The 27979-nt window shown below is 41.0% G+C and overlaps 2 protein-coding genes and 4 non-coding genes across 7 annotated transcripts; 1 reads left to right on the top strand and 5 right to left on the bottom strand.

The window, feature by feature from the left end:
* Window positions 1-2036: 2036 nt before the first annotated feature.
* RFC4 (replication factor C subunit 4) lies at window positions 2037-18193 on the top strand. Its single transcript, XM_026007336.2, has 11 exons — window positions 2037-2283; window positions 4453-4592; window positions 6127-6205; window positions 10018-10097; window positions 12289-12408; window positions 15031-15174; window positions 15373-15493; window positions 16147-16272; window positions 17686-17766; window positions 17842-17958; window positions 18043-18193. The coding sequence occupies exons 2-11, from the start codon at window positions 4465-4467 to the stop codon at window positions 18136-18138; spliced, it is 1092 nt and encodes a 363-aa protein (XP_025863121.1). The 5' UTR covers window positions 2037-2283; window positions 4453-4464; the 3' UTR covers window positions 18139-18193.
* On the bottom strand, window positions 18188-24795 carry EIF4A2 (eukaryotic translation initiation factor 4A2). Of its 2 annotated transcripts, none has more exons than XM_026007335.2 (11): window positions 24328-24795; window positions 23441-23486; window positions 23223-23355; window positions 22798-22937; window positions 21837-22005; window positions 21625-21734; window positions 21295-21438; window positions 20855-20992; window positions 20510-20599; window positions 20206-20285; window positions 18188-18977 (listed from the first exon to the last, which is right to left on the bottom strand). In XM_026007335.2, the coding sequence occupies exons 1-11, from the start codon at window positions 24354-24356 to the stop codon at window positions 18833-18835; spliced, it is 1224 nt and encodes a 407-aa protein (XP_025863120.1). In that variant the 5' UTR covers window positions 24357-24795; the 3' UTR covers window positions 18188-18832. The 2 variants fall into 2 exon arrangements, with proteins under 2 accessions (XP_025863120.1, XP_072608597.1); XM_072752496.1 differs by having other exon boundaries at window positions 18188-19792; window positions 24328-24626.
* LOC112926319 (small nucleolar RNA SNORA4) lies at window positions 20341-20483 on the bottom strand. Its single transcript, XR_003236308.1, has one exon. It is a non-coding gene; the product is annotated as a small nucleolar RNA SNORA4 (small nucleolar RNA).
* On the bottom strand, window positions 20663-20794 carry LOC112926317 (small nucleolar RNA SNORA63). Its single transcript, XR_003236307.1, has one exon. It is a non-coding gene; the product is annotated as a small nucleolar RNA SNORA63 (small nucleolar RNA).
* Window positions 21075-21250, bottom strand: LOC112926324 (small nucleolar RNA SNORA81). Its single transcript, XR_003236313.1, has one exon. It is a non-coding gene; the product is annotated as a small nucleolar RNA SNORA81 (small nucleolar RNA).
* LOC112926329 (small nucleolar RNA SNORD2) lies at window positions 23039-23108 on the bottom strand. The gene has a single exon (XR_003236316.1). It is a non-coding gene; the product is annotated as a small nucleolar RNA SNORD2 (small nucleolar RNA).
* Window positions 24796-27979: the final 3184 nt, after the last annotated feature.

Here is a 27979-nt window from a genome sequence, read left to right on the forward strand (position 1 = left end):
CCCTAGCTCTCTGTGAGTCCGACCTCTCTGACATTGCCACTCATGATAATAATTATACCTGCCTTGCTTTTGAGAGTTAAGTATTGCCATCTGGCTACTATTTTGGAATTCTGTTGTCCCCACAACTACTAGAAAACCCTTTTCCATCCTAACATCTCCTACCAGTGGCCTTGGCCTATAGATGACCACCCACCACTGAGTTTATTAAGAATATTGGAGCACCCCCATCAGCACATTCCTTGTCACTTTGGACAAGAACACTGTATCCTAAGAACAGAGGAGGTTAGTAGCTTTTTAGTATTGCACAGTATACCCCAATCGAGTATCTTGCTTTCTTCCCTCAGTGCTTGTGACTGCGGGGCATTTCTACTTAGTGTGGGTCATTGCTTTTCCCAAGTTTCTAAGGGACAACCAATCATCTGGACTCTGCCAAGATATTAAATCCCATGTCACAGGTTTTTTCTCCCTTTCTCATCCAGTGCAGTCCCATATATGCTCCTGCTTGGTCAGTCAGGTTGTCACCCAGTCCTGTAGATCTCTCAGCAAGTAGTCCTTTTCTACCATTAGCCAGCCAGCCCAGCATTTCTTCATACTCGCTATAGCTCTGGTGGACGGGAATGGAGAGTGGGGTAGACTGTGGGGGTAAGGAGGGATATGTTAGAAGGCAGATCTACATCAAGCTCTAATTTAACAGGGAAGAAAAGCATCAGCCTAATTTAACAGGGAAGAATGGCCTACTTCTGTCATCAACAGCATTCAAGGAAACGTAGATTTAAGGTTTTCAAAAGCATCAACCCAGATAACCCCATTTCAAGTCTCAGTATCCCTTTTTTTCTAACAAGGACCTTGACCTTGGTGTCACAAGCTTTAGTTAAGACAAATAAAAAATAAAAAAAAGACAAATGAAAAAACATGCACAATTAACAAGAATATCATGTTGAGCTTGCACCAAACAAAATTTATAGTCAATCCTTTGGAGAAGACCCAGATCAACCTTATGGTTGGAAAAGCCCCACAGCAAAGGCAGCATTTCAAAACGGACAGATTTCAGTTAAGATTTAGGAAAATCTCAGAGCTTAAAAAAAAAAAAAAAAAAAAAAAGGTAAACTTGAAAAGGGAGTCCTCACACTAGCCTGGAGCCCCCGGGACGTGTATCATGGTGGGGTTAAACATTTCAATCTTTTATTTATTTTAAGATTTTTAATTTATTTATTGGAGACAGAGGGAGAAGCAAGCTCCATGCAGGGAGCCCGACGCGGGACTCGATCCCGCGTCTCCAGGGTCACGCCCTGGGCTGAAGGCGGCGCTAAACCGCTGAGCCCCCCGCCCGGGGCTGCCCTTATTTCAATCTTTTAATTGTTATTGGGCGTGTGCTTCCCCGTATTTCTGGGCAGTGCTCTGGGATTAGAAGATGACCTTTAGCCGCATGCCAAGGTGCTCCCTCTCACCAACGGGCAGAGGCAGAGGAACAGGGGGCATAAGCCATGCGCGTTCACAAGGGCGAAGGCCTCGTCTTCAGACGTGTCTCCAGGAAAGCAAGAGCGGGCCCCGCGCCGACGAAGGGGGCGGAGAGCGCAGGATGGCAGGGCGCCCTCCGCAGCGAGGGGCCGACCGCAGCCTCCCCAATCCCCATCCTCCTTCGGAGGCAGCAGGCGGCCGGCCGAGCTGGGTCGCCGCAGAGAAGTGTGCGAGACTCCGCAGCACGCCCAGGGAGGCTCACGGCGCCGCACCGCGGACACAGCGGGCTCCGAGGCCGGCCGCGACCGCGGGCCCCGCCCCCACCACGCGGCGGCGCCGGCGAGACCGCTCCCCGCCCGCGTCCGCTAGGCCGCCGGGCCCGCCGCTCTCAGCCTCCGCCGCGGCCTCCACTCGGAAGGACGCACGAGAACAGGTGGAGCTTTGTTTACGCCTCCTAAGCCATCCTCGCTCCACTCCGGGGGGAGGGGGCCCCTAAAAGCCGGCGTGTCACCTGTGCAAGCAGAACGGCGCCCGACTCAGGCTCCGTGGAGGAGGAGCGCGCGTGCGCGCGGCGGGCCGGAAGTGACGCGCTGCGTGCCCGCGTAGTCCCGCCCCGCGTTCGGTGGCGGGAACCGGGGCCGCGGTGCTGACGGCGGGGACGGCAAGTGCCGCTCCGTGTGGCGGCTCGGGGTTTCCCAGGCCTGATGCTCTCGTCCCGGCGAACGGAGCGAGGACTCTGCGACCGGAAGCCCCAGGGACGAGCCGGCCGCGTGCACCCTCCGGAGCCGAGCGGCTGAAGGGCCCAGGCCGTGCCGGGGACAACAGGTGACCGGCCCGGGGGGTTGTGAGGGTGGCCTTCCCCCGCCTTCCCCCGCCTTCCCCCCGCGCTCACCCGTTTGCGAAACGGTAGCCGAGAGCCGCATCTTTCGGAGCCCTGCTTCGGGCTGTCGGAGCGTGCAGTAGTCACTGCCCCCGGGGCCGGGACGGAGTACCCGGCAGCGTCGAGAAGCTTGGCTGCTTACGGTGGTTAAGCCGTCTGCTGACGGAGGACACCCAAATGCCAGATGTGTGTCTGCAGGAGGATGCTTTCCCTGGGGGCCCTTTCCTTTTTTTTTTTTTTTTAAAAAAAAAAGTGAACTGAGGTCTAAGTCCAGTTGACATTCAGTATTAGCTTCAGGGGCACAACAGTGAGGAGACGTTTTGCAGGCATTGCAGTTACCGACCGCATCTCCTAGCCGCGCGTTGCCTCCCAGGACTTACCTAGTAACTGTCAGGCTGTACTTAATCGCCTCCCCTCTTTGGCCCCCTTCCCTTCTGATGCTCTGTGTATCTGAGTCTAGGTTTTCATTTGTTTTGTTTTTGTTTTTGTTTTTTAGATTCCACACGTAAGTGAAATCATGCAGTATTTGTCTTTGTGACCGGCCTGTCTCAGTATAATACTGGCAAGGTCCACCCACGTTGCCACAAGTGGCAAGGTTTTATTCTTCCTTAGGGCTGAGTAACATTACATGTGCGTATCACATCTTTATCCAGCCATCCATTGATGAACAAACTTAGATCGTTTCCGTGTCTTGGCTGTTTTAAATAGTGCTGCATTGAGCATAGGGGTGCATATATCTTTTTTGAGTTACTGATCTTTTTTTTTTTTTCGTATGGATACCCAGTAGTGGAATTGCTGGATCATATGGTTACTCTTGTTTCTAATATTTTGAGGAAATTCTTTCATAGTGTGTGCATCAATTTACATTCCCACCAACAGTACATGAGGGCTTTCACAATTCTATTTCTTTTATTTATTTATTTATTTTATTAACTACCTTATGGAATAGGCCTTAGCTCCTTTTACAGAAGGGGAAGCCAAGCCTCATAAATGGTAATTCAGCCCCCAGATACTATGGAGCATCTGTCATGTACCAGTTATTGCTCTAGGCCCTGGGGAAAAGCAGTGAAGAAAGTAGTATTGCCAGTAATGCTGGGGAATTTCAGGCAAGCTACTGATGCTTTTCTTTTTTCTTTTTCTTTTTTTTTTAAGATTTTAGTTATTTATTCATGAGAGACACAGAGAGAGAGAGAGATAGAGGCAGAGAGAGAAGCAGGCTCCATGCAGGGAGCCCAGTGCAGGACTCGATCCCAGAACTCCAGGATCATGCCCCTGAGCTGAAGGCAGGCGCTAAACCGCTGAGCCACCCAGGGGTACTCTGCTGATGGTTTTCTATACCTAAAACAGCCTTCTGCTGCCTGGAAGAAAGTTTGCCTGAATGTTAATAGTAGTTATTTTCTGGGTGAGATTTTTTTAAGGTTTTATTTATTTATTCATTCATAAGAGACAGAGAGAGAGAGAGAGAGACAGGCAGAGGGAGAAGCAGGCTCCATGCAGGGAGCCCGATGTGGGACTCGATGCTGGGACTCCAGGATCATGCCCTGGGCCGAAGGCAGGCGCTTAACCACTGAGCCACCCAGGCATACCAAGCTTTTTCCATTTTAACAACATGGTCCTCACCCCAACCCTCCTACAAAACAGCTTCTGAAGGCAATCATTGGTTCTGCCAGCAAAAGCCCTTGAGTGGAGCTCTAGGCCCAAGAAAACAAATGGAAGTTTTCATTTGTGGTCCCAGCACTCCTCATTGATAAGTGCATTTCAGGGCCTGAGCTAGAGCTAGGCCCATGACTGGACTGAATGAGACTGCAGAAGCCCATGCAGTTTGGCCATTAATGACAAACTTGTCAAAAACTCTTAAAAATGTTTCAGTCATTAGATTTAGCTTTGATATATAACTCTCACTATAGAGTCTAGTAAGTTCCTTAAGCACTTTGGCCTCTTATATGGTCCCTCTAGTTCTCAGTAGAGTACATTTAGAGGATGCTAGGTTATGCTACCTTTATATGGTAGGTAATTGTTGGAATATTTTGCGCAAGGTTAAATGTGCTTTCTTGCTGTTCTTTTTTGTAATGATTTCAGAAGAGCTTTTCCTTTTCTGTCTTATATCTGGTCAGGGTGAAGTAACCATGCAGGCTTTTCTAAAAGGCACATCTGTCAGTACTAAACCACCACTGAAGGATCGAGGAATAGCTGCCACAGCTGGAAGCAGTGGAGAGAACAAGAAAACCAAACCTGTTCCATGGGTGGAAAAATAGTAAGAATGCTTGTATTTTTCTTGACATAGTCAATAAATTACTTCTCTAACCAGTTTTAGTCACTTTTTTGTTGATGTTATTGCTACTTAAGAAGGAGATGATTTGCTTGGTGTAGATGTGCTTGAAAATCATCCAAATATGTAAGCCCTAGAGCCTTGCAACTGAAGGTGCCATCAAATGATCTAGTTTAATTACTTTATAGATGAACTAAGGACTTTTTGTAACTCGGGTCTGTGGTTTTAGAGATTGATACACAACAAGAGGAAACAATTGCTAGAAGGTAGTCCTAAACTCTTGGTCAGGAGTTCTCCTTAAATCCAAATAATCTCTTCCACCTTCCATTACGGACAGGGGGAAATAATTGAGTTTTTTGTTCATACATTTTTGGCAAAAACAACACTTGAAGTGGCTCTTAAATTTCAATCAGCTAAGTCATATTATGACAATAGTTGTAACTCCTGGTGTAGCCTCGATTATTATTAAAAGTTTGCAGATTACTTATAGATCATGTAAGACCCTCATGTTTTGTTTGGCACCAACAATGGTTTTTAAAGTGGGAAATTTCACATAAAAGCCTAGATTTTTAAATAAAAAAATTATGCAGAGGGGAAAAAAAAAATCTATAGATGTTCAGCTTTTCAAGAGATTAAGCAGAACTAGATACAAATTATCATTTGACAGTGGTTAAATGGACCTGAGTGCTGCTTCTCATTCTGGAGAGGTCATACGTCCTTCTGTTTTCTCTTGCCTTATACTGTGCCTTATTTACTCTTGTTTTCTTCCTGGCCCCTACAGGTATTTGAACATGAAACCCTAGTTTATAACTTAACGTTGGTTTCCCTAGAAAACATTTTCTGTCATAAAATTCCTACTTGGCATTTACCTGATTAATTTGAAATGTATAAATCAAAGAAGAGCTTTCAGCTAGCTAATTAAGCACAATGCCTAACCTTGGGGTTAGGAGTATAACTTTGTCCAGCTTCTTTTAAAATCATCAATTAATGATGCAGGATGAAAATTATATGTTGTTATACATCATTTTGGTTGAATTTGTTATTTAGCCCTCAATCAAGTGACTAGCTAGGAATTTTTTGTGGAGTTAGGTGATGGAGGAAATTGGTATTAACTAACTATATTGACCAAAATAATTTCCTCTCCTGAGGAAAGAGTTCTCTCTTTTTAGCTTAAGTGCATGATCTTATGATCTTGTCAAAATATATTACTTTCTAAGCAAGTGTTCACTTTAAATTTTTAACCAGTGGTGTAATAAAATCTTTTTGCTTAATTTTTCTAAGTATTATAGATACAAACAGTGCATCTATAAAGGGAAAAGTAACTTCACTCTTTCAGTATGTATTTGCTTAAGGTAAATACAAATGGGGTTTCCACCTACTTCTAATAATGAAAGTTTCCTATTTTATTGCCAGGATATGAGAATTATCATTGGTATTTTAGCTAAAGGAACACTTAAGACATTTCTGTGGCTACTGTAATATACTAAATAATCTCTCTGTTTTTTTTTTTTTTTCCCAGTCGCCCAAAATGTGTGGACGAAGTTGCTTTCCAGGAAGAAGTGGTTGCAGTGCTGAAAAAGTCTTTAGAGGGAGCTGATGTGAGTAGTAGATGATGTTTCATGTCATTGGGAAATTCAAGATTTCATTTATTCATCCTTTTCCTTCCTTTTATAATCACCTGCCCCCCTTAAATAGTAGCTGTATGTACAGTAGGCAGTAGGCCCTTGATAATTATTTGTATAATGGATGATGAGTTCAACAAATATTTATTAAGCATCTCCTGTTCTATCTTGGCATTGTTACACGGTACTTAAGTAGAAACCATTGAACAAGACATACTGGGTCCCTTTTCTCGTGGCTTTTTTTTTTTTTTTTTTTTTTTTTTGTGAGGAGAGATAGAGAATAAATGTGTAAGCCAAATAAGCAAGAGAATTATAGATAATATGTGCTGTAAAGAAGAGTCTGAGATTCTTTAAAAGTATAATTGCTTATCTAATGTTAGAATTTGGTTTGAACTACAATACAAAAAATGAGTCCATGAAAAAAAAAAACAAAAAACAAAAAATGAGTATTTAATTCTGCCTATAGCATTGTGTCTCCTGCTGTCATATATGGGATAAAAAAATTCTTGAATGACTTGCACTTTTGATGATTCAGAGACAAGATAGCCCCATTAGAAGAATTAGCAGTTTAAAATTCTATGTGATGAAGTGTTGTAAGAGCTTAGTGAAAGAAGGAGAAAAGTTGCAGATAAAAGTGGAATGTGGTGTTTTCCTTTATTTCCAAGTAAGATTTGCCTCCTTCCTCTCAAACTGGTTACTTTGAATTAGAGGTTCTTTTGGCTTTTGCTGCCATTCTCTTCCCAGAATTACACTATAATAGTATATATTTTGAAAGAAGTTATATTTATCAAACTATTAAAAATCTTTGCCAGTTTTTGTTTTGATTTGATCCAAATACCTTTACCTTTTAATTTTATAGTATACAATTTTAATTGTATAGTAATAATTACATAGATTGTAGGACAAGATAAATTTTGATTGGTAGTATTCTCATTCCTTGAGGCAAATGTAGTGAGATTATGACCCAGTTCTTGACTTTCTGCCATTTATCTTAGAAGACTGAATTAAGAACTTACTTCTTTAAAACTCTTATTTAATATTTTGTTTCTTTTCAGGCTAAGTTCTGTGAAACTTAAAGATGAAGTAATTTTAAATTCCACAGAGTAAAGAAAAAGAATTCATTCCTTCATTTACTTTAGTGTATGTGCTGCCAAAACTGAGTACTCACTCCATCATTTTCATTAAAGTATTATAGGTTTTACAATAGATGATTGTCAGAAATCAATTTTAAGAACTAATATTCTACATGTAGTTGTTGAATACACTATATATATTTATACTATAATATATATATATAATTGTAAGTTATAGTAATTTTACCATGCTTTAAAAAATTCAAGTTACTTTATGTAATAGTTACATAGATTAATTGTTACAAATATTGAGGTATGCATGAATCAAAATAATAGTTAAAGATGAAGCCTAGGAATGCTTTTTATACTCAAACTGACAAGCCCATAGCCACTGGAGGGAAGGAAATAATAAAGATTAGAGTAGAAAAAATGAAATAGAGACTAAGGGAAAAAAAAAAAAAACAATATAAAAGATCAGTGAAGCCAACACCTGGTTCTTTGAAAAGATAAAATTGATAGACCTTTACCCAGACTTCTCAAGAAAAAGAGAGGACTCAAAATCAGAAATGAAGGAGCAGAAATAGCAAATGACACTACAGAAAAACAAAGAATTATAAGAGAATATTATGGAAAAATATATACTAACAAATTGCACAACCTAGAAGAAATGGATAAATCCCTAGAAACATAGAATCTTCCAAAACTGAATTGGGAAGAAATAGAAAATTTGAGTAGACTGATTACTAGTCATGAAATTGGTCATCAAAAATCTCCCAGCAGACAAAAGTCCAGGACCAGATGGCTTCATTTGAATTCAGCTAAACATTTAAAGACGTTAAATACCTATTCTTCTCAAACTATCCCAAAAATAGAAAGAGGAAGGAAAACTTCCAACTTCGTTCTGTGAGGCCAACATTACCTTGATACCAAAACCAGTCAAAAAGCTTAGGAGTTTTTTGGTGTTTGTTTTTAAGTAGTGAAACTCATAACTTGTATCTTAAGCTATGTGCTACCAATGTAATCATCTTCAAGTTTATTTACTGGACATATGTTGAGCACTGTGCAGGATGCTGAGAATACAGATGTGAATAGAGCACGTAAGATTCTTGACCTTAAGCTTTCGGTAATAGTGAAGTAGACAGGTATTTTACAGTTAAACCAAATCACTAAATAAATAACAATAGTTGCAAATTACTGTATATAAATAAATAAGTGCAAGTTGAAGTAAGTGCAACAAAGACAGACTAACAGAGGAGTTCTGTTTTATTTATTATTTTTTTAAGATTTTATTTATTTATTCGTGAGAGACCTAGAGAGAGAGAGGCATAGACACAGGCAGAGGGAGAAGCAGGCTCCATGTAGGGAGCCTGACATGGGACTCGGTCCCGGGACCCCAGGATCACGCCCTGGGCCAATGGCAGGCGCTAAACTGCTGAGCCTCCCAGGGATCCCCGAGGAGTTCTATTTTAGATTGGGTGGTCAGGGAAGGCTTCTGACTTGTGATGTAGTAGAAGTTGACTAACCAGGAAAAAAGCAGTCAGACCCTAGCTCGTGGGGGACAAGATAAGGTCATACAGTGCTTGGTTGTTAGGATTCATTGTAAATTGGAGCCTGGAAAGTGAGAGAGTTGGTGAGCAGATCATGGACATCCATGGCCGTACAGGTTGGTTTTTGTTTGGTTTTGTTTTTCTAGGTGGAGTATGAAGCCAGTGAATAGTTTCAAGTAGCAAGCAGAGTGGCAGCTGATTTGGGTGAAGAATGGATAGGAAGGTCAAGGGTTAGGCGAGAATGGAAGCAAATAAACCGTGCTGCCTAGTTTCCTATGTACAGTGATTTCTGTACGTGAAAGGACATACTAAAGAGTGCGGTTTTATGACAGCTCATGGAATTTAGTACATTTATCAGTCTACCACAGATTAGTTGTATGCTTGATAGGAGCCAAGCTAGTGAGATTTAAAATATAAAAGAAGAACTAGTGATTTAGCCTTACCCCTTCTTCTAATTAATTCTCCTGATGTATGTGGGCATCCCTACAGGGTATATAATCATGGCATATAGTATTGCCTGGCACCTAATAAATGCTTCCCCCCCCCCTCCGTTCTTGGAACATCAGCTCATCCAGAGCCTTGATAAGTACTTTTCATTCTTTTTTTCCTCGGTATTAGCCAAATTAAAGTTCTTTGGTCTGTTTCCCCTTTGAAGCAATGGACATCTTTTTAAAATATCAAATCTTGCCCAATCTTGAGAGGTGGGATAGGAATTCACAGAAGCCCAAGATTCCCTTCAAAAGAAAGGTTTTGAGGTGCCTGGCTGGCTTGGTCAATGGAGTGGTGCACTCTTGATCTCTGGGTTGTGATTTCAAGCCCCATGTTTGGTGTAGAGATTACATAAAAAATAAAATCTTTTAAAAGAAAGAAAGGTTTCTGATTCCTGCTTTGAAAACTTCACCTAAATATATTTTGTATAGAACAATCATAAATATTGATTCAACTTAGATATCAGAAAAGATATTTGGGGGGAGGGAGTACAGAATTATGTGAAAAAGCAGGATTTACAACTGCTAACAGTGTGATACTTGTTATATTAACAAATATTGTATTCAGATATGTGCCCTGTTAGGGAAGCTGTTGCACTGTTCTATACACATTTTCAACCATCATTTCATCTATTTGTACCAGAATATAATTTTTAAAAAATAAACTTTAACTTCCACAGCTCCCTAATCTCTTGTTTTATGGGCCACCTGGAACTGGAAAAACATCTACTATTTTGGCAGCGGCTAGGGAACTCTTTGGGTAAGTTGAAACATCTCTCTCTCTCTCTCTTTTTTTTTTTTTTTAAACTTGACACCAAAAATCTCTGCCTTTCTTTATCTAAGAATTTGTATTTGGTCTCTGTAAGGTTATTGTTTCTGTATTTTTTATTTATTTAGTGGGCCCATTTCCAGTTCCTCCCCTCCAGTAAATAAGCTTGCTTACATCTTTTATAATCTTCATTCTGAACCTTATTCAAACGTTTGAATATACTACAACAATAGGAAGCCTCAAGATTTTTTCATCACTTTAACTTTTCCATTTTGATTTTGGAGCCCAGAGGACCCATCCTATTTTCAGTCATGCCAATACTTTCATTGCTCTCTAAATGGTTGTGTTCACATGTATGTCTTTGTGTGATAGGATCTGCTATGTCTCATGATACTGACTGATACCACCCCTTCTGGAGTTTTTTCTTGCTCTGGCCTTTCCAGACCCTGCCTCTGGAGTGGCTAGGCAAGCTGCTAGCCCTCAAGTATCTTGAGTGTGAGCAAAGTATGTAGTAGTTGCCCCAGTAGAACTCCAGGTACACCAGAAAATCTATGTGAGCCATTTTCTTAGTTTCTTCCCCCAGGATTGATTGTCTTGGCTTAGCCAACCATTGTAAAGGAGCCTTTTAACTAGAGTTAAAAGATACATATCAAAAAAATAAAAATAAAAAAAAAATAAAAGATACATATCAGCCTGGGTATGTATGATATCCCTAAAACATGCACTGACATAGAGAAGTCTGTCTTGATCTTCTTGGCCTTTTTGCTAAGATCAAGTGTACCAAAGGCTATCTTGAATTTATCCAGAACTTTTATATCAGGCATATAGCAAAAGGTACATCTGAAATCCTACATGTGAAAATAGGTTCCTCTAAAACCATCAAATATGTGCAGATAATTAGTTCTATTGAAATGTAAAGGAAGAAAAAGAGGGAAGGTGCTGTGAACCTAATATTTTATTTTATTTAACAGCAATTTTTATTTCTCAAAAAAATTATAAAAGAGGTTTTTTTTTTTTAATTATTCCACAACTCAGATCCAATCTAAACCAGCCTTAGCAATGTAGTCATAATGAAACTTAGGTAGTTTGTTGTTAGTTTTTTCAGAGTAGGTCAGTCCAAATTATATAATTTTTTAAATATCCTGTTAAAAATAACATTTGTTCTTATAGAACTAAAAGAATTTAACTATGAATTCTGCATTTCATAATATATGTCATTTTAAAATAGAAAATATATGCACAGAGCTTATGGATGTTTGTGCCCATAAAAAAAATGCTTAGGATATCATGCTGTTTAGGAAAACTAAAGACAGGGCAGCCCCAGTGGCGCAGCAGTTTAGTGCCGCCTGCAGCCCAGGGTGTGATCCTGGAGACCCGGGATCGAGTCCCACTTCAGGCTCCCTGTATGGAGCCTGCTTCTCCCTCTGCCTGTGTCTCTGCCTCTCTCTCTCTCTCTCTCTCTCTCTCATAAATAAATAAATAAAATCTTTAAAAAAAAAAAAAAAAAGGAAAACTAAAGACAAAACTAAGTCCCAACTCTTGTTTTTTTAATTAAAAAATATATTTATGTATAGTAAAGTAGGAGGAAGTTTTCAAAACAGTGTCTTGGAAGGGCGTGACACACAAACAGTGTCATCTTCTTTTGATTTCTCAGTGACCCTATGGTGAGCTATTTTTAATAGTTTTTTTTTTTTTACTCAAAAAAAAAAACATTTTTTTTTGTTTGTTTGTTTTGATCCAGTATTAGTCCCTAGCAAGCTACCTTATAGAAATAATTGAAAATATGCTATATTGCAGCATTATTTAAAATTGTATTAAAACTATCTAAATACCTAACAATAGAAGAATATTAAATGAATGATGGTATGCTTATTGTATAGAATGTCATATAAGTTATTAAAATGTTATTTACAGTGGTTCTTATAACATGGCAAGATGTTTATGATATAATTCTAACTAAATTTAAAATTTTACAAATTATGTATCATTTGTTTTTTAAACTACATGAAAAAAACTGCATGTCTCTGCAATATAAAAAATATGAAAGTGATCACATGCCCTCTATCTAGTGTTTACTAGGTGGATTTTAAAGTACTACAGAATGTGTGTGGTTAAAATGTGGTTTAAATTCAGTTATTTTACATGCTTTATGATGTTTCATATTTGTTTCATTTTGACATAGGCCTGAACTTTTTCGATTAAGAGTTCTTGAGTTAAATGCATCTGATGAACGTGGAATACAAGTAGTTAGAGAAAAAGTGAAGAATTTTGCTCAATTAACTGTGTCAGGAAGTCGTTCAGAGTAAGTAAAGCTCACTTTTCCTTTTTCATACCATGTCATTGCATTTATTTAAAATACATGTTTCAGGGATTCCTGGGTGGCTCGGCGGTTTAGCACCTGCCTTCGGCCCAGGATGTAATCCTAGAGTCCCCAGATCGAGTCCCACATCAGGCTCCCTGCATGGACCTACTTCTCCCTCTGCCTATGTCTCTGCCTCTCTCTCTCTCTCTCTCTCTCTGTGTCTCTCATGAATAAATAAATAAAATCTTAAAAAAAAAAAAAGAAACATATTTCTGCCAAATGTCCCAACTCCTTTTTCATGTTAGATCATATTTCTTTTTAAGATTTTTTTTTTAATGTAATCTCACATAGGGCTCCCATTTACAACCTCAGGATTAAGAACTGCATGCTCTACTGACTGAGCTAGCCAGGTGCCCCTTTATCTAAATTATTTAAACCCAGAAATGACCTTTCCATTATAGTAACTAATTTTAAATTGTTGAGCTGTCAAGGGTTTTTGACTGATGTTATGTCTAAGGAGTATTTATTTAGTAATCAAATTTGGTAGTTTGGTGGTATACTGCTAGTGAAAAATCCTGATATTTGTTAATTATGTTATTTAAAAAATCTTCTGTCAGTTTAAGCTTCAGTATATATTTCCTATATTTCCTAATACATATTTCCATTTAAGTTATTGTCCATACTGGAACACTTTTAGAATAAAAGATGAGGTATTATTAATAATTTAAATAGGACTGCCCTGAGTTAAACAGAGATGTTTAATCAGCTACTCATAATCTTTAGGTGGCAGAGTTCTAACATTAAAGTTTTGGAACCTGGCATATATTTAATTCATATCAGAGCACACTTTTAAGAATTTATAGGAAGTGAATGACTGATTTTTGATATCTACCTTGGATTGACAATGCATATAAATCCTCTATTTGGGGGCCCCTGGGTGGCCCAGTGGTTGAGAGTCTCCTGCCTTTGGCTCAGGTCATGATCCTGTGGTCCTGGGATCAAGTCCCACATCACGCTCCCCGTAGGGAGCCTACTTCTCCCTCTGCCTATGTCTCTGCTTCTCTCTGTGTCTCTCATGAATGGTTAAATAAATAATCTAAAAAAATAAAAATAAATAAAAATAAATAAATCCTGTATTTGATAAGGGACTCAGATCAAGAATATATAAAGAACTCCTACTGGGATGCCTGGGTGGCTCAGTGGTTGAGCATCTGCCTTCGGCTCAGGGTATGTTCCTGGAGTCTTGGGATCGAGTCCCACATTGGGCTCCCCACAGAGAGTCTGCTTCTCCCTCTGCCTATGTCTCTGCCTCTTCTCTGTGTCTCTCATAAATAAATACAATCTTTTTTAAAAAATGAACTACATTTTAATAGTCAAGAGAAAACCCAATATAAAAGGAAAGGAACTGAGTAGACCTTACACCACAGAAGATAGTCACCCTTTATCCATGGTTTCAGTTTCCATAGTTTCAGTTGCCTATACTCAGCTGAAGTCCAGAGCAAATGACCCACCTTCTGATTGTTATCATCAGGAGGTCATTAGTAGCCTGACATCATAGCACCTATGTCATACCTCACTTCACCTCATCATGCAGGCATCCTGGCATCTCACATCACAAGAAGAGGGAGTACAGTTCAATAAACTATTCTGAGACCACAGTCATGTAACTTGTATTACATATATCATTAAAATTGTTTCATTATTACTGTTAATGATGCTATTGTTGTTAATCTCTTACTGTGCTGGATTTATAAATTGAACTTTTAAATAGGTATGTGTGTATAGGAGAAATATGTTATGTATATTTATATGCTGTTTGGTATTATCCAGGGCTTCAGACATCTCCTGGGGTCTTGGAATGCATTCCTTGTGGATAAGAGGGACTACTATACAAAAGGCCTGCAAGGGCATGAAAATATGCTCATCAACATCATTAGCCATAGAGAAATGCAAATCAAAACCATGATGAGATACCACTTTACACATACTAGGATGGCTCTTAGCAAAAAGACAACATACTGGCAAGAATGTGGAGAAATTAGAACTCTTCTACTTTGTACAGACATTTTGAAAATAAATTGGCAGGACCTCTAAAAGTTAAACATAGGGAATTACTAGACAACCCAGCAATTCCAACCTTAAGTCCGAGGTATATACCACGAGAAATGAAAACAAGTCTATTCAAAAGATGTTCAAAAGAATTTTTTTTTTTCAAAAGTGTTCTTAAGAATATTAGTCACAGTAGTCAAAACATGAAAACAACCCAAACAGCCATCAGCCTATGAATGAATGAATGAAAGAAATGTGGTATATCTCTTTGCCATATTTAGCAGTAAAAACAGAATGGAGTAGTGATGTCCTGCAACATGGATGAACCTTGAAAGGATGCTGAGTGAAAGAAGCCAATCACAAAAGACAGTGTATGACTGCATTTACATGAAATGTGCAGGGTAGGCAGCCGTGTGGAGACAGAAGGGAGAGATTCATGACTGCCTACAGCTGGGAGACTCGGGAAGCGTCACTCCTAGAGGGCCTGGGATTTCTTTTTGGGATCATAAGAATGTTCTAAAATTAGACTTTGGTGATAATACATGAATTATAAGTCCTGTTTCTCTGTATCAGTGGGAAGCCGTGTCCTCCTTTTAAGATTGTGATTTTGGATGAGGCAGATTCTATGACCTCAGCTGCTCAGGCAGCTTTGCGGCGGACCATGGAGAAGGAGTCTAAAACCACCCGTTTCTGTCTCATCTGCAACTACGTCAGCCGGTATGTACGTTGCCCTGAAGGTGCATGTGGGGCAGCCTCATGTTGATGACCCCAGTTAGGGAGAGAAAAAAAATGTCAATGTTTCAAGGCTATGGTAATTTATTTTCCATCAGATCTTGATTTATTCTTGATAAAAAGGAGTTCTTTGGGGGAAAATCATCTTCAGACGCTGACTTTTTTTCCCCCAATATTTTACAGAATAATTGAACCTCTGACGTCTAGATGTTCTAAGTTCCGATTCAAACCACTGTCAGATAAAATTCAACAGCAGCGATTACTAGACATTGCCGAAAAAGAACATGTCAAAGTTAGCAATGAGGTAATTACTAAGTATTACAAATACTGCAGTTACAAATGCCTTTGATGAACTCATAAGAGGTCGTAAAAACAAACATACTGCTTTAATTTCTTACACCTTCAGGCAAAGTTAAGCTAAAAGAGCAACAGTTGGAATATGTAGGATTTATAGGTTCAACCTTCTTATTACTCTTAGAAGTTTATTATCAATATTTCACAGAGCCAGAACTACGACAGATTTCCTACACATGATACATACTCTGCAGTAACAAATCTCTGCATAATAAGATTTTTTAGTGTCCTAGCTAATATATCACTTGAACAAATTTGGTGGTGAAATTTTGGTATAGAAAGAGGATATGTAGGCCTTATTCATTATAACAGAATTTAATCATAATTTAAATCTTTTTATATATTCAAGAAAATAGAATTATAGAACATTTTTCTCTGCAAATTTCTTCCAAAGGCAAGAGATCTCTAGCCTTCCCTTATACTGATGCTATCTCTGTGAATTTTTCCATTTTAGGACTGACAACATTCCCTTAAAACTGAAAATGAATTTTTTCTCCCACTAACTCTAGGCCAAAACATAGTGTTTTTTCACTTTTATTAAAATCAAGAAGTCTTCATTGGCCATCCATCACGGGTAAAAAAAGAATTTTTTTTTCTTTTCAGGCAATAGCTTATCTTGTTAAAGTGTCAGAAGGAGATTTAAGAAAAGCCATTACATTTCTTCAAAGTGCTACTCGATTAACGGGTGGAAAGGAGATCACAGAGAAGGTGATCACAGACATTGCTGGGGTAAGGGCACTAAATATTCTAAAAATTTTTAGTGGGCTTGTGGCTCTTAGAAAATTTTCATTGACAAGATGTATGCAGAATGTTTATTATGTGCTGGTTTAATCCATTCAGGCAGCTTTAACAAAGTACCATAGGCTTCAGTGGTTTATAAACAAATTTCACAGTTCCAGAGGCTGGGCAGTCTAAGATCTGAATCTTGAGGGGCATATTTGGTCTATACTATGTGCCAAGTAGTATGCTAAAAACAGTCTAATAAGGGAATAACCTGGAACCATCAAGAACACTTCAGGGATATGGGAGTTAAGAGAAATTTAATGTTGGGCTCCCTGCGTGGAGCCTGCTTCTCCCTCTGCCTCTTTTGATAAAAAAAATCTTAAAAAAAAATTAATATCCCTGTTCTTACAGATATATTTTGACGAAGGGTCATATATAAAGGGAGCAATATTCCACTTAGAGAAATAATGCCAGAGTTTATCTCTACTACTAGTAGGATCACTACTACTACTTTCAAACCTTGTTTGTTTTTTAAGATTTTATTTATCCATGAGACACAGAGAGGCAGAGACACAGGCAGAGGGAAAAAACAGGCTCCATGCAGGGGCCCGATGTGGGACTCTGATCTTGGGTCTTCAGGATCACGCCCTGGGCTGAAGGCAGCTGCCTTTAGCAGCTGCTAAGCCACTGATCCACCCAGGCATCATGACTAGCTACAAGTAGATCATGCGATTCCTTTTTTTTTTTTTAAGATTTTTTTTTTTTAAGATTTTATTTATTCATGAGAGACACAGGCAGAGGGAGAAGCAGGCTCCATGCAGGGAGCCCGATGTGGGATTTGATCCCGGGGCTCCAGGATCATGCCCTGGGCCAAAGGCAGGTGCTAAACCACTGAGCCACCCAGGGATTTCCAAAGATATTTTTCATACCATGATGAAATCTATAGCATTTGTCCCCTTTAATTTTGGGGGAATTATGGGCTTTCTAAAAGCAGTCTCATATTAGCGGTATCTTAGGAAAGGAGGCACCTTCCCTTAAATTCCCTCTTTAAACTGGTTGACTTTAACCGCTTTAGAGGAAATAGAACCACTTGGGTACCAGCTACCCAGAATTTTTAGCTGTTCTCCCACTGACCAGATCAGCTATTCTTGTTCCATCATGCACCCAAACCAGAAACTATTAGAAGCAAAGAAAAGATCACCCTGGTTACAGAATAGTGACTGATCTAATTTAAAGATGGTCCTAGGCAGGGTAGGTTAGCTTTCTTGAGCTCATGATAGAGGAGAGTGTAAGGCTCCCCCCCAAGTTCTCTTCCTTTGCTTTTCCAAGGGTGTGTCAATTTAGTGTTACAGAAACAGCTTTACACAGTGAACTCTACCCAGGCCGGAGATAAAGGCTTATCTTTAAACAACTTTCTAGGTAATACCAGCTGAGACCATTGATGGAATATTTGCTGCATGTCAGAGTGGCTCTTTTGACAAACTGGAAGCTGTGGTAAAAGTAAGTCACTTTACTGCTCACTTCCAGGTAAGGGAAAACTTAAATGATCATACCAAATACAACTTTTTGTTACAGGACTTAATAGATGAGGGTCATGCAGCAACTCAGCTTGTAAGTCAATTTCATGATGTGGTTGTAGAGAATGATAATCTTTCTGATAAACAGAAATCCATCATCACAGAAAAACTTGCTGTAAGTAGGCATTTTTGCACATTTCAGCAAAATGTTTAATAGAACTTCAAGGGCAAGTTTTATGAACTTCTCGTTTTCTTGTAGGAAGCAGATAAATGCTTAGCAGATGGTGCCGATGAACATCTACAACTGATCAGCCTTTGTGCTACAGTGATGCAGCAGTTAACACAGAATTGTTAAAATTTTGTAAGATACTTGGTTTTTTTTAAATAAAAATCACCAAAGCACCTTTAAAGTGAATATACAATTTATTTAACATTCAAACTTCATTAAGACATGTGCAATATGGCAATTTTACTGGGGGTTTAACCCTATCTAAGATATGATTGCTTGCTGGGGCTTAGCAACAGGGTCCAGTTCACACTTAGCACTAATTAAATACTTTATTGAATAAATACAATACCAAACAAAATGCATTCAAATGCTTTCTAAAAAAAAAAAATCAATTTTAAAGGCCTTCCTATTCAGGCTAGTGACAAACACAATAAAGGCAGATATGCTAGTTTAACATAATTGGCTGATTTTATACAGCACTTATATCTTTTAGTCCACAAGTATATTATTAAATGATAGAGAACATCTAATACAACCATTTCTACAGAACTAGGAAATAAATTTCTAAGAAAGAAAGATTTTACAGACCCCATCTTTTACACCCAACCCCAACAGTCTAACTCTAAAGAGGATAAAGCCAATGCCTTTCCTCACAAGAGCTCACGACTAAAGTCGCTTTGCTATCAAAATCTGTATTTCTGATCCGTTATGAGCATTGAGACAAGATTCAAATATTCCCAAAGAAAGAAGCACAATGCACGTTGTGATCGCCTATTCAGCAACAGCGAGCACTGCATTCAAAACTATCTCATCCCAGGAATTAAATAAGGTCAGCCACATTCATTGGCATTTCCTCCACTGTAGTATTGTAGAAAGTCTCAATGTCACGAAGAATCCTCTTGTCTTCTTCAGTAACAAAGTTTATAGCCACACCTTTCCTCCCAAATCGACCCCCTCTGCCAATTCTGTGTAGAGAAAGAAACATAGCAATTAGAATGTTACTTCTCCAATAGGAACTACTGAACATGATGATCCACTTGTTAACCATCAGCTGCTGTTTACTTAATAAGGTTACAGTTCGTGCTTCTAATTGGAGCGCACTAGCTGCTAATCAATATCTAGAGAAAAAAATCTTCCTTTGCAGTTAGTGCCAAAAGGATTCAAGGCTTGTCTGGCTGCAAAATGAGATTTTATCCGGTGTCTTGAGCATTACTTTTAAAGCAGATGACAGTATTGTGTTTGGGGTAGTGAAATTAAAGCCCATACCAAAGTGGGCCAGCCAAGAGCAGAGGTCAGCCTGGGACAGATGTAAACACCAGGGATAAAACAAGAAGAACAGTTATGTAATCCATTTCGACGCACATCTGGAACTGTAAACTGTAAATACAAATGCTGCAAGGTTAACTATTGTCTAAAACTTACAACTTTTTCCAGTGGGAAAACAAGTATTTGGTATGGTAACCCAAACTTATCACTGCTTTTTTGCTCAGTTGTACACGTTGTATAACTCAAATTACTCAAACGTGTTTACCTCCAAAACAGCTTTCTACCTTCCTCATGGAAACCAGACAACACAAACCACCTAATAAAACTAACATACAAAATGCCTTGGCTGGAGCAACTTAAAAATATCAAATAATCATGACAAAAGAAAAACAAATATAAATACCGACTCGCTCTTTATTCAAACAGTGTGCTGTTTCGCTTATGATTCCACGTCCTAAATTACGTCAACGCCGTTTCTGAGCGCCATCTCGTCATCAACTGCTGCTATCGACTCCTGTATTTTTTAAAAAGTCTTTTTTTACATCATATAACAAAGTACAGTTCAATTTACTTAGGGATAAAGCCACTATAACTAAACCAGGGACTGCTCAAATTGCTACCAGACAACACCAAGAAAATCCCAACTACAATCACCAAGAAAGCACATGGACACAAGATCACTAAAAACTCAAAAATAAGCTAAGACCAACAAATCTAAACAACCTGATCCAGTTTCGGCAACATTTACGACTGTTTTCCCACTGCAGATGACCAATCTTCCCAAATACAAATTTAGTTGATATCTTAACCAAGTTACTACGTCTTTACTTCCCTGATAATGAAGTTGCCTTTCAAACAAATCAGTCTGTAGAAAAGCCACACATGAATTTATTTTACCGATATAGTAACAAGATGCCACCTACTCACCTGTGAATATAGTTTTCACGATTGGTAGGTAGATCATAGTTTATAACCAATGACACTTGTTGCACATCAATCCCACGAGCCTGCAATACAATGGTATGATGTTCAAATTCTAATTTAAACTGTACACAGCTACATAATGTAGGCCACAAGATAGTAGTGAACTATACGTTAAATGATATAGCCCACTGTGGAGTGTGGTCTTTTCTTTAATCTCCCAAACAGCCCAATCTGGTAAAGGTTATTAAAAAAACCTTCCCCCCAAAACAAACTTTTGGTAGATTAAAAAGATCAGTAAGAGACTTACCAACAAGTCAGTAGTGATCAAAACACGGCTTGACCCTGATCGGAATTCCCTCATGATAACATCTCTTTCCTTCTGGTCCATGTCACCATGCTGCAAATTAACAAACCTTAATTCAAGAATCACCAGTCAAATAAATTATTTAATTTTACTGACATGTATGAGACCAAGCGTCCCTGGCTGCCACGGGGGTATAGCAGACAGGTATAGTTAAGAAACAGCTTTATTTTGAGCAGGGGGAACGACAACACAGCACTTAACAGCTATATTGTAGTCTAAATCCTGCTTTAATGGGGGGGGGGGCGGCGGGGGGAGGAGTATAATTATCACTACTAGGACACCTCTTACCAGGGCAGAAACTGTGAAGTCCCTGGCATGCATTTTCTCAGTGAGCCAGTCCACCTTGCGCCTTGTATTGAGAAAAATAACAGCCTGAGTAATCGTCAGTGTCTCGTACAAGTCACAAAGAGTATCCAACTTCCATTCCTACAATTTTTCAAAGTTAACAGTCATTAAAATCTAGTCTCCAATTCATGTTCATTAGAATTCATTGTTAGGCCATTCTAAAACATATTGCACCAAATCTTAAGACAAAGGACACTGGACATTAAGAAAGAGGTCCACCCCAGTCTCTACAATCTAGTGCAGTTACTTTTCTTCTTGTGTGTACTCTGCTAGCATTATTACAAAAACTAAGGCAATCCTAGTTTCTGCAATTTTAGCACAGTGCTTATACAAGAAGGTTAAGAAATAAAAAACCACAATTTAATAGTAAATAGACAAATTACCTCTCTTTCAACATTAATATAAAACTGTTTGATTCCTTCAAGGGTCAATTCTTCCTTCTTCACCAGAATTCGAATTGGATCTCTCATGAATTTTTTGGTCACTTCCAACACATCAGTTGGCATTGTGGCAGAAAGCAACACAACCTTAAAAAGACAATGATTATATTGTCACACAAATAGCCAACTTTCACAATAAAACTATAACCAAGTGTCATAGTTATGTGCCAATAGCTTTCAGAAGGGAGCAGGACAAAGACTTCAGTTGTACTTTAACTTCCATTAAACCTAAGCCCCCAGCTACTATATGCAAGAGTAAAAACGAAAGCTCACCTGAATACTCGTATTTAATTTTTGGAAAATCTCATAGATTTGATCCTTAAACCCTCGGCTCAACATTTCATCTGCTTCATCCAAAACAAACATTTTGATCCATTTTGGAGCTGATCAAGAAAGCCAAACATACTATCAGCTCTAAATCCACAGGGATACTATTTAAACTTTTAATTTAAAATAAACTATACTCCAGAGACAGCAATACTTACAAAGATATCTTCTGTTTAACATATCAAATACTCTCCCTGGTGTACCAACAACAATGTGTGGTGCTTCAGCCTGCAGTTTTTGCATTTCATTCCGAACATTGGTTCCACCAATGCAGGCATGACAAGTTGCTCCCATATAGTCTCCAAGTGCCAGAATTACCTTTTGGATCTAAAAGCCAAAACCCTTTATTATTACACAGCAGAATTACAGGCTGTGACTAAACTTCCAAAGCATAACAGCAAATATCTGGTCTGCAAATAGCTTCTATGCATGCACAGCACTTAACTACTTCCAAGCTTAAAATGCAGACTGATCTAACTGCTTCATGACAAAAGTCCCTTAACGTGTCTTCCTTGTGCCTTGTCAAACTTGGGATCCTGTTACCCCAGATACCATCTAAGTTAATTGAATGATTTTAGTTACAACATTTCCTACGTTGCTTTTCATTGTGTAGGAAGGTGTAAATAGTGGAACAAACTCTGTAAGCGCATCTAGGGACAACTTGTTGGTAACTTTAGTCTTTCCCAAAGTACTGGAACTTATGTCCTTTTGACCTTAATAAAACCTACTTTTATTAGCAAGGTTTTACTTCAAAGCCAATATAGCAGTGAGCTTTGAAAACATAGCATGCAACAGATGCATCACAAACTACTGAGACAGTCAAATAACATGTCACTGCAGTTTTCATGTTGCACAACTGCATTCAAACTTAAAAATGGGAACAGATGTAGTCCACCCTGAAAACACTTTGGTTTCTCAAATCTGTTACACAACCCTGCAAACCATACCTGCACACCCAGTTCCTATTTTTAACTCAACAAAAACTCCCTGCATGCATGGACAATTAGGAGGGCTCCTATCGATAGGACCAATTTATACTAAGTTTTAAATTCTTCACAGTTGTGAAACCTGAAACCTATGCAACACGCAAGCAGTTTTTTTGAACTACACTATCAATACCTGTTGAGCCAGTTCTCTGGTGGGGGCCAATACTAGTGCTTGGGTCTCCTTGAACTCAATCTCCAACTGTTGCAGGATGGAAATAGCAAATGTGGCTGTCTTGCCAGTACCTGACTGAGCTTGAGCAATCACATCATACCCTAAAAAAAGTAGGATACATATTTACCGATCCCACATCAAACCGCCACTTCTAGTTCACACCATGTATTCCGTTTGGAACATTAATTATGCCCAAATAATCAAGTGATCAGCAATGAGTATTCTCTTCAATTTCAGGTCAGTCCCGAAAGATGATTGCCATCATTTCACTTTAAGGAATACAAACAGGTGCTAGTCCCCCAGAAGTTACTTTCCCTTTTATGGTCCAGGTCAGTTACGTAGAACAGTTAATGCATTTTTCAAAAAGGGCTAGCTAGCTCGTTTACCTTTAATACAAGGAATAATAGCTCTCTGTTGAATAGCTGAAGGCTTCTCAAAACCGTAAGCATAGATGCCCCGAAGAAGAGACTCCTTTAAATTCATATCGTCAAAGTTATCAACAATCTCATTCCAGTTGCTCTGCAAATCACATACAAAAAGACGACTAAGTCGGATGAACACGCTCACCTTGCCCACGTTTCAGAATCCAACACAGGGGTCTTACCTCGATGACACCATCGGGGTCCATTCCCTCTGGGCCTCCATGTTCTCTGCCGACAAGAACACCGCAGTTAGAGAACGTCCCTCTTCCCAGCCCTCTTACCTGCACGGCCCGGGGGAGGGCCTAGCCTAGGCCGGCCACTCTCCCCGCACGTGCGCACCACCCGCGCCTGCAGTCAGGGAAGCCGGCGGCGCAGCGCACGTCACGTTCCGTGCGCGCCTGCCCCAAGGCCGACCACAGGGGACGCCCAGGAAAGGCCCACGGCCGCCGGCCCTTCCCCCAGCCCGAGCGCCAGGCGCTCCCGTCTCGGCGGCAGCCGGTCTCGCGAGAGCTCCACGCGCTGAGCTCCGCCCCTTACACTGCGCAAGCCGCGGTGATTGACGCGGGCCGCGGCCTGGCGAGAGCGGTGCCAACGGTTCGCGGGGACCCGGTTGCCGGCGCGGCCCCATCCGCCCGCAAGGCCGCGGCCAGCGAGCGGGCGGGCGCCGCCGTCCCCTCCCCCCGCCCAAAGCCGAGCCTGCAACTCGCGCCTTCCGCCGCCGGTGGAGCTCCCCCCCCCCCCCCGGTACACTGTCGACTGCGGACTGCGCCACCGCTCAACTAAAACGTGCGCCGGCGGGCAGGGGACGCGTCCGGGATTCCAAAGCGTCTTCGGGCGGGGCGGGGAGGGGGGAAATAAAGCCCCTCCAGCCGCTCCGTTTTTGTACCCCAGTCTCCCCGCAGGCCAGGCCCTACCCATCATGGAAGCTTCTCGAAGGGCAGAGAGGCGCTAAACCTCAAGGAAACGCCCGAGAACCCGCAGCCCAGGCTCCTCGCCGCCCACCAGCACCTCCGCCGGCGTCGCACGACGCCCCCGCGACCGCCCGGCACCGCGGCAGCGCCATCCATACCTGCTATAGTCCGCGGAGCCACCAGACATGATCCGAAGAGCCACTCAGCGCCCGACTGGAAAGACAGCGGCGCCGCGCCACCCGTTTTTTATAGGCTCGCGGCCGGAACCCGTTTTCCTGCGGAGGAATTTTCTCGTCGCTCTGCGGTCGCCCACCAAATTGTGATCCTGGGGGTCCTTACCTGGGAGAATAGCCCAAGGAGGTGGGTGGGAAATCCAAATTTGGTGATTTCTCGGTATTACGGGGCCGCGGGACATGCCGGGGCCGCGGGGGGAGGCTGGGACTCTTTGCCTCGCGGCGGAAGAATATTGCAGCAAGCGGTGGCCAAACCGCGCTCCCGGCCCGCCCCGCTCCTACGGGGTTTCCGCGGCCCCGAAGCAGAGGCGGCCGGGCGAGCCGAGCGGCCGGGAGGCGGAAGCCCGGGGCGGCTGCGTGCGGGCGGCGGGGCGAGCTTGCGGTGCGGCGCCCGGGAGCGGCGGCGGCGGGGGCGCGGCCTCGCGCTGCACGGGGGGGACCTGCGGCTGCCCCGCCGGCTCCCACCGCGGCTTAATTCTCCGGGGAAGAGCCGCCTGGCCCTCGGCTGGGCGCTTAACACCCATCCAGATCCTAAAAGTGTGAAAACTTCCGCTCGGGAAAATGTCGGCCACCGAGCAGGTCCCCGAAGCCTGGTGCCCCCGGTGCACCGCAGGGCATTGTGCCAAGCGAGGCAAAAACGTGCAGTGTCCTCTGCAGGGGTCCCCGCGGCAGCCGACGCTGCTCTCCGGGCGCCCCCGGTCTCCTCTCGCTCGCTCTTAGAAAATAACGCTGAGCCTTGTACGTGTGGGGAGTGAATTTCCGACAAAATCATCCTGAACTTTTGCAAATGGTTAACAGCTAAGGACTGATTTTCCTTACAACGCAGAAATTTAAATGGACGCTTCCGGCAGATAGAGCTCCGTGCCCCCTTGGGGACTAGATAGATTTTTTTTTTTTTTTTGATTCGGGTCTATGTTGCTCTTTCCCCCCCCCCCCCCCCCAAAAAAGGCTTTGAACTTTAATTGCTTAATACCTAATGCATGTTGATTTAGTGGAAATTGAGAGCAATACAACCCCTGCTGCTTAAATAAACTGCACGATTCTTGAAGCCACGGAGGTTTTCAGACTGTAGCCCTGACCCAGGCCTGGGGTAGGCCCAATGCATTTAGTCATTTCATTTTAAAAATACTACCCACACTGCGAGGTAGCATCAGGGAAACATTTTTCTCGTTAATTCAGAAGGCCACCGAAGGTCCGCTACCTGGAAAAACTGACATAATTTTCTATATCTGCATATGATGGTTGATTCTAAATACATTTCTTTCAAAAAAAATTATTATTGTGCCAAGAACTCTGAGGAAAACTAATACCAAGATGACAAAGTAGGCGTAGGTCTCAGTTTAGGGATGCTGCTCCTAATTAATCCCTCTGTAATAATGTTCAAATTCAGATTTGAGATAATGCGGGATATGTTCTGCAAATGGAGGTCAAAGATCTTTATTGTCTCATCTAAACCTACTAAAACTCTCCAGGGATCTAAGAAACCAAAGGAAATACTAAATCAGAAAAATGACCAACCATTTAGTCTCAATGGAGTCTTTAGGGTGAAACCAATCAATCACAAGGTGAAATCAGTCATCAATCAACACCTAAATTGTTGAGTTTTCTTTAGGTTTAGCACTACTGTTACATTTCCAGAATCTCTTAAAAGGAAATAAGGGCTAAATTCTGGTTTAGGTCACAGTTGAAGGGGTTTCCAGGTAAAAAATCTTACTAATCAAAAATCCAGGGACGCCTGGTTGGCTCAGCAGTTGAGCCTTTGGCCCAGGGTGTGATCCTGGAGTCCCAGGATCTAGTCCCACATCGGCCCCCTGCAGGGAGCCTGCTTCTCCCTCTGCCTGTGTCTCTGCCTCTCTCTCTCTCTCTCTGTCTCTCATGAAAAAAATAAAATCTTTTTAAAAATTCAGTCAAAATCCAGACTCACAGTGCCTGCAACCCTACAATATTTCTAATAAACGCTGTTTACCACATTTTCTGTGCTTACTAAACACCATGAGGTAATACATGAATTGTAGATCCAAAATACACTTATTAACAAAGTGTGCATGTCAGAGAGCATATTTCTTCTATGGTTAAAATAAACTTTCTACTTTCCTGAGATCTAAAGTTAGAGCTTTCTCAAAGTCAACTGCAAGTGCTTCTTCGCTAACCTGGATCACGTGAGGCCATTTAGACTCTTGGATAGCCTCAGCTGACAATCTAAACCCAGCTAGCAATTGTAAGCCATTGTTCACCAGAGGAACCAAGGAATTAGTACGAATATGTCAGTATGCAACAAAACCTTAAAACCAATATGCTTTATGTTGAAAGCGATGGCTTCTTAAAGAAAGTACATGTATTCTTTTGAGGTTCTTACATTATTTCAAGTCTATCAGATCTTAAGTGATAGTTACACGTTTAAAGCAGGAGGCTATTGATATGCATGTTGGTTAAGGTTTGCGTTTTGGGGATGCCTGGGTGACTCAGTGATTGAGCATCTGCCTTTGGTTCAGGTCTTGATCCTGGGGTCCTGGGATCCGGCTCCCCGCAGGGAGCCTGCTTCTCCCTCTGCCTACATCTCTGCTGCTTTTTGTGTCTCTCGTGAATAAATAAATAAATAATTTTTAAAAGGTATGTGTTTTGGATCTTTAACTCATTACTTATTAATGTCATTTATTCTTTAGTAAACACAATATAATACATGCTTGTCCCTACATCTGTTATTTAAGTGTTTAAGAATTACCTTGAGGGGGATCTCTGGGTGGTTCAGCGGTTTAGCGCCTGCCTTTGCCCAGGGCACCGTCCTGGAGTCCCAGGATCGAGTCCCGCGTCGGGCTCCCGGCATGGAGCCTGCTTCTGTCTCTGCCTCTCTCTCTTTCTCTTTCTCTTTCTTTCTATGTCTATCATGAATAAATAAACAAAATCTCAAAAAAAAAAAAAAAAAAAGAATTGCCTTGAGCTGGATAGGGACAGTAGTGCTACTCAGCTCTTTATCATTCCTTTCCGTTGCTGGAGGAAATAAGAAGTTACCTTCTGCCTAAACGTAGGCGGTGTCCACTGAAGCAATTTGGAGGGCAGCCCTCACTGACACATTCTTCACAATAACTTTGAAAACTATGTGCATAAAGATAAGTAACGATTAAGAGAGCTGAAAAAAATGGAGAAAATTGAGGAGGACCACAGAAGGGACTGTGGAAACTGTAAGGACTGGGTTTAAACCTGTTAACCCAACATTCTTACATTCTATTGTATAACCAAGATATGGAAGGTTGTTGGGGTTTTTTTTTTTCAGCTCTACCTTCATAAACACTAAAATAAAAATACATTATTGTACTTCAAATCAGTACATGCAAAACTGTACTATGCATAAAAATCAATGGGAAGATCTTGAAATGCAGATACAAGGATGCTGTGCCCTCCCACCAAGATTCAAGAGATCGGTTCTGAGGTGGAGCCCACTTTTTATTTTGAAAAACTCAAAACCTAAGGAAGAGTTACAAGAATAAAATAATGAACATCAAATCTTTGTCACATTTATCAGTTGTTAACAGTATTACATTTGTTCTCTCTCATATTTCTGACTTTTTTTTCTGACCTT

The sequence above is a fragment of the Vulpes vulpes genome, chromosome 3 (genome assembly GCF_048418805.1).
Source record: "Vulpes vulpes isolate BD-2025 chromosome 3, VulVul3, whole genome shotgun sequence".
Lineage (NCBI taxonomy): Eukaryota > Metazoa > Chordata > Mammalia > Carnivora > Canidae > Vulpes > Vulpes vulpes.

Coding starts and splice junctions, on each gene's coding strand:
- RFC4 (XM_026007336.2), top strand. CDS start 4,465: ATGCAGGCTTTTCTAAAAGGCACATCTGTCAGTACTAAACCACCACTG. Junction 4,593..6,126: donor GTTCCATGGGTGGAAAAATA/GTAAGAATGCTT, acceptor TTTTTTTCCCAG/TCGCCCAAAATGTGTGGACG. Junction 17,959..18,042: donor TCATCACAGAAAAACTTGCT/GTAAGTAGGCAT, acceptor GTTTTCTTGTAG/GAAGCAGATAAATGCTTAGC.
- EIF4A2 (XM_026007335.2), bottom strand. CDS start 24,356: ATGTCTGGTGGCTCCGCGGACTATAGCAG. Junction 23,356..23,440: donor ACCCCGATGGTGTCATCGAG/GTAAGACCCCTG, acceptor TGTGATTTGCAG/AGCAACTGGAATGAGATTGT. Junction 22,938..23,222: donor TATTATTCCTTGTATTAAAG/GTAAACGAGCTA, acceptor TACTTTTTTTAG/GGTATGATGTGATTGCTCAA.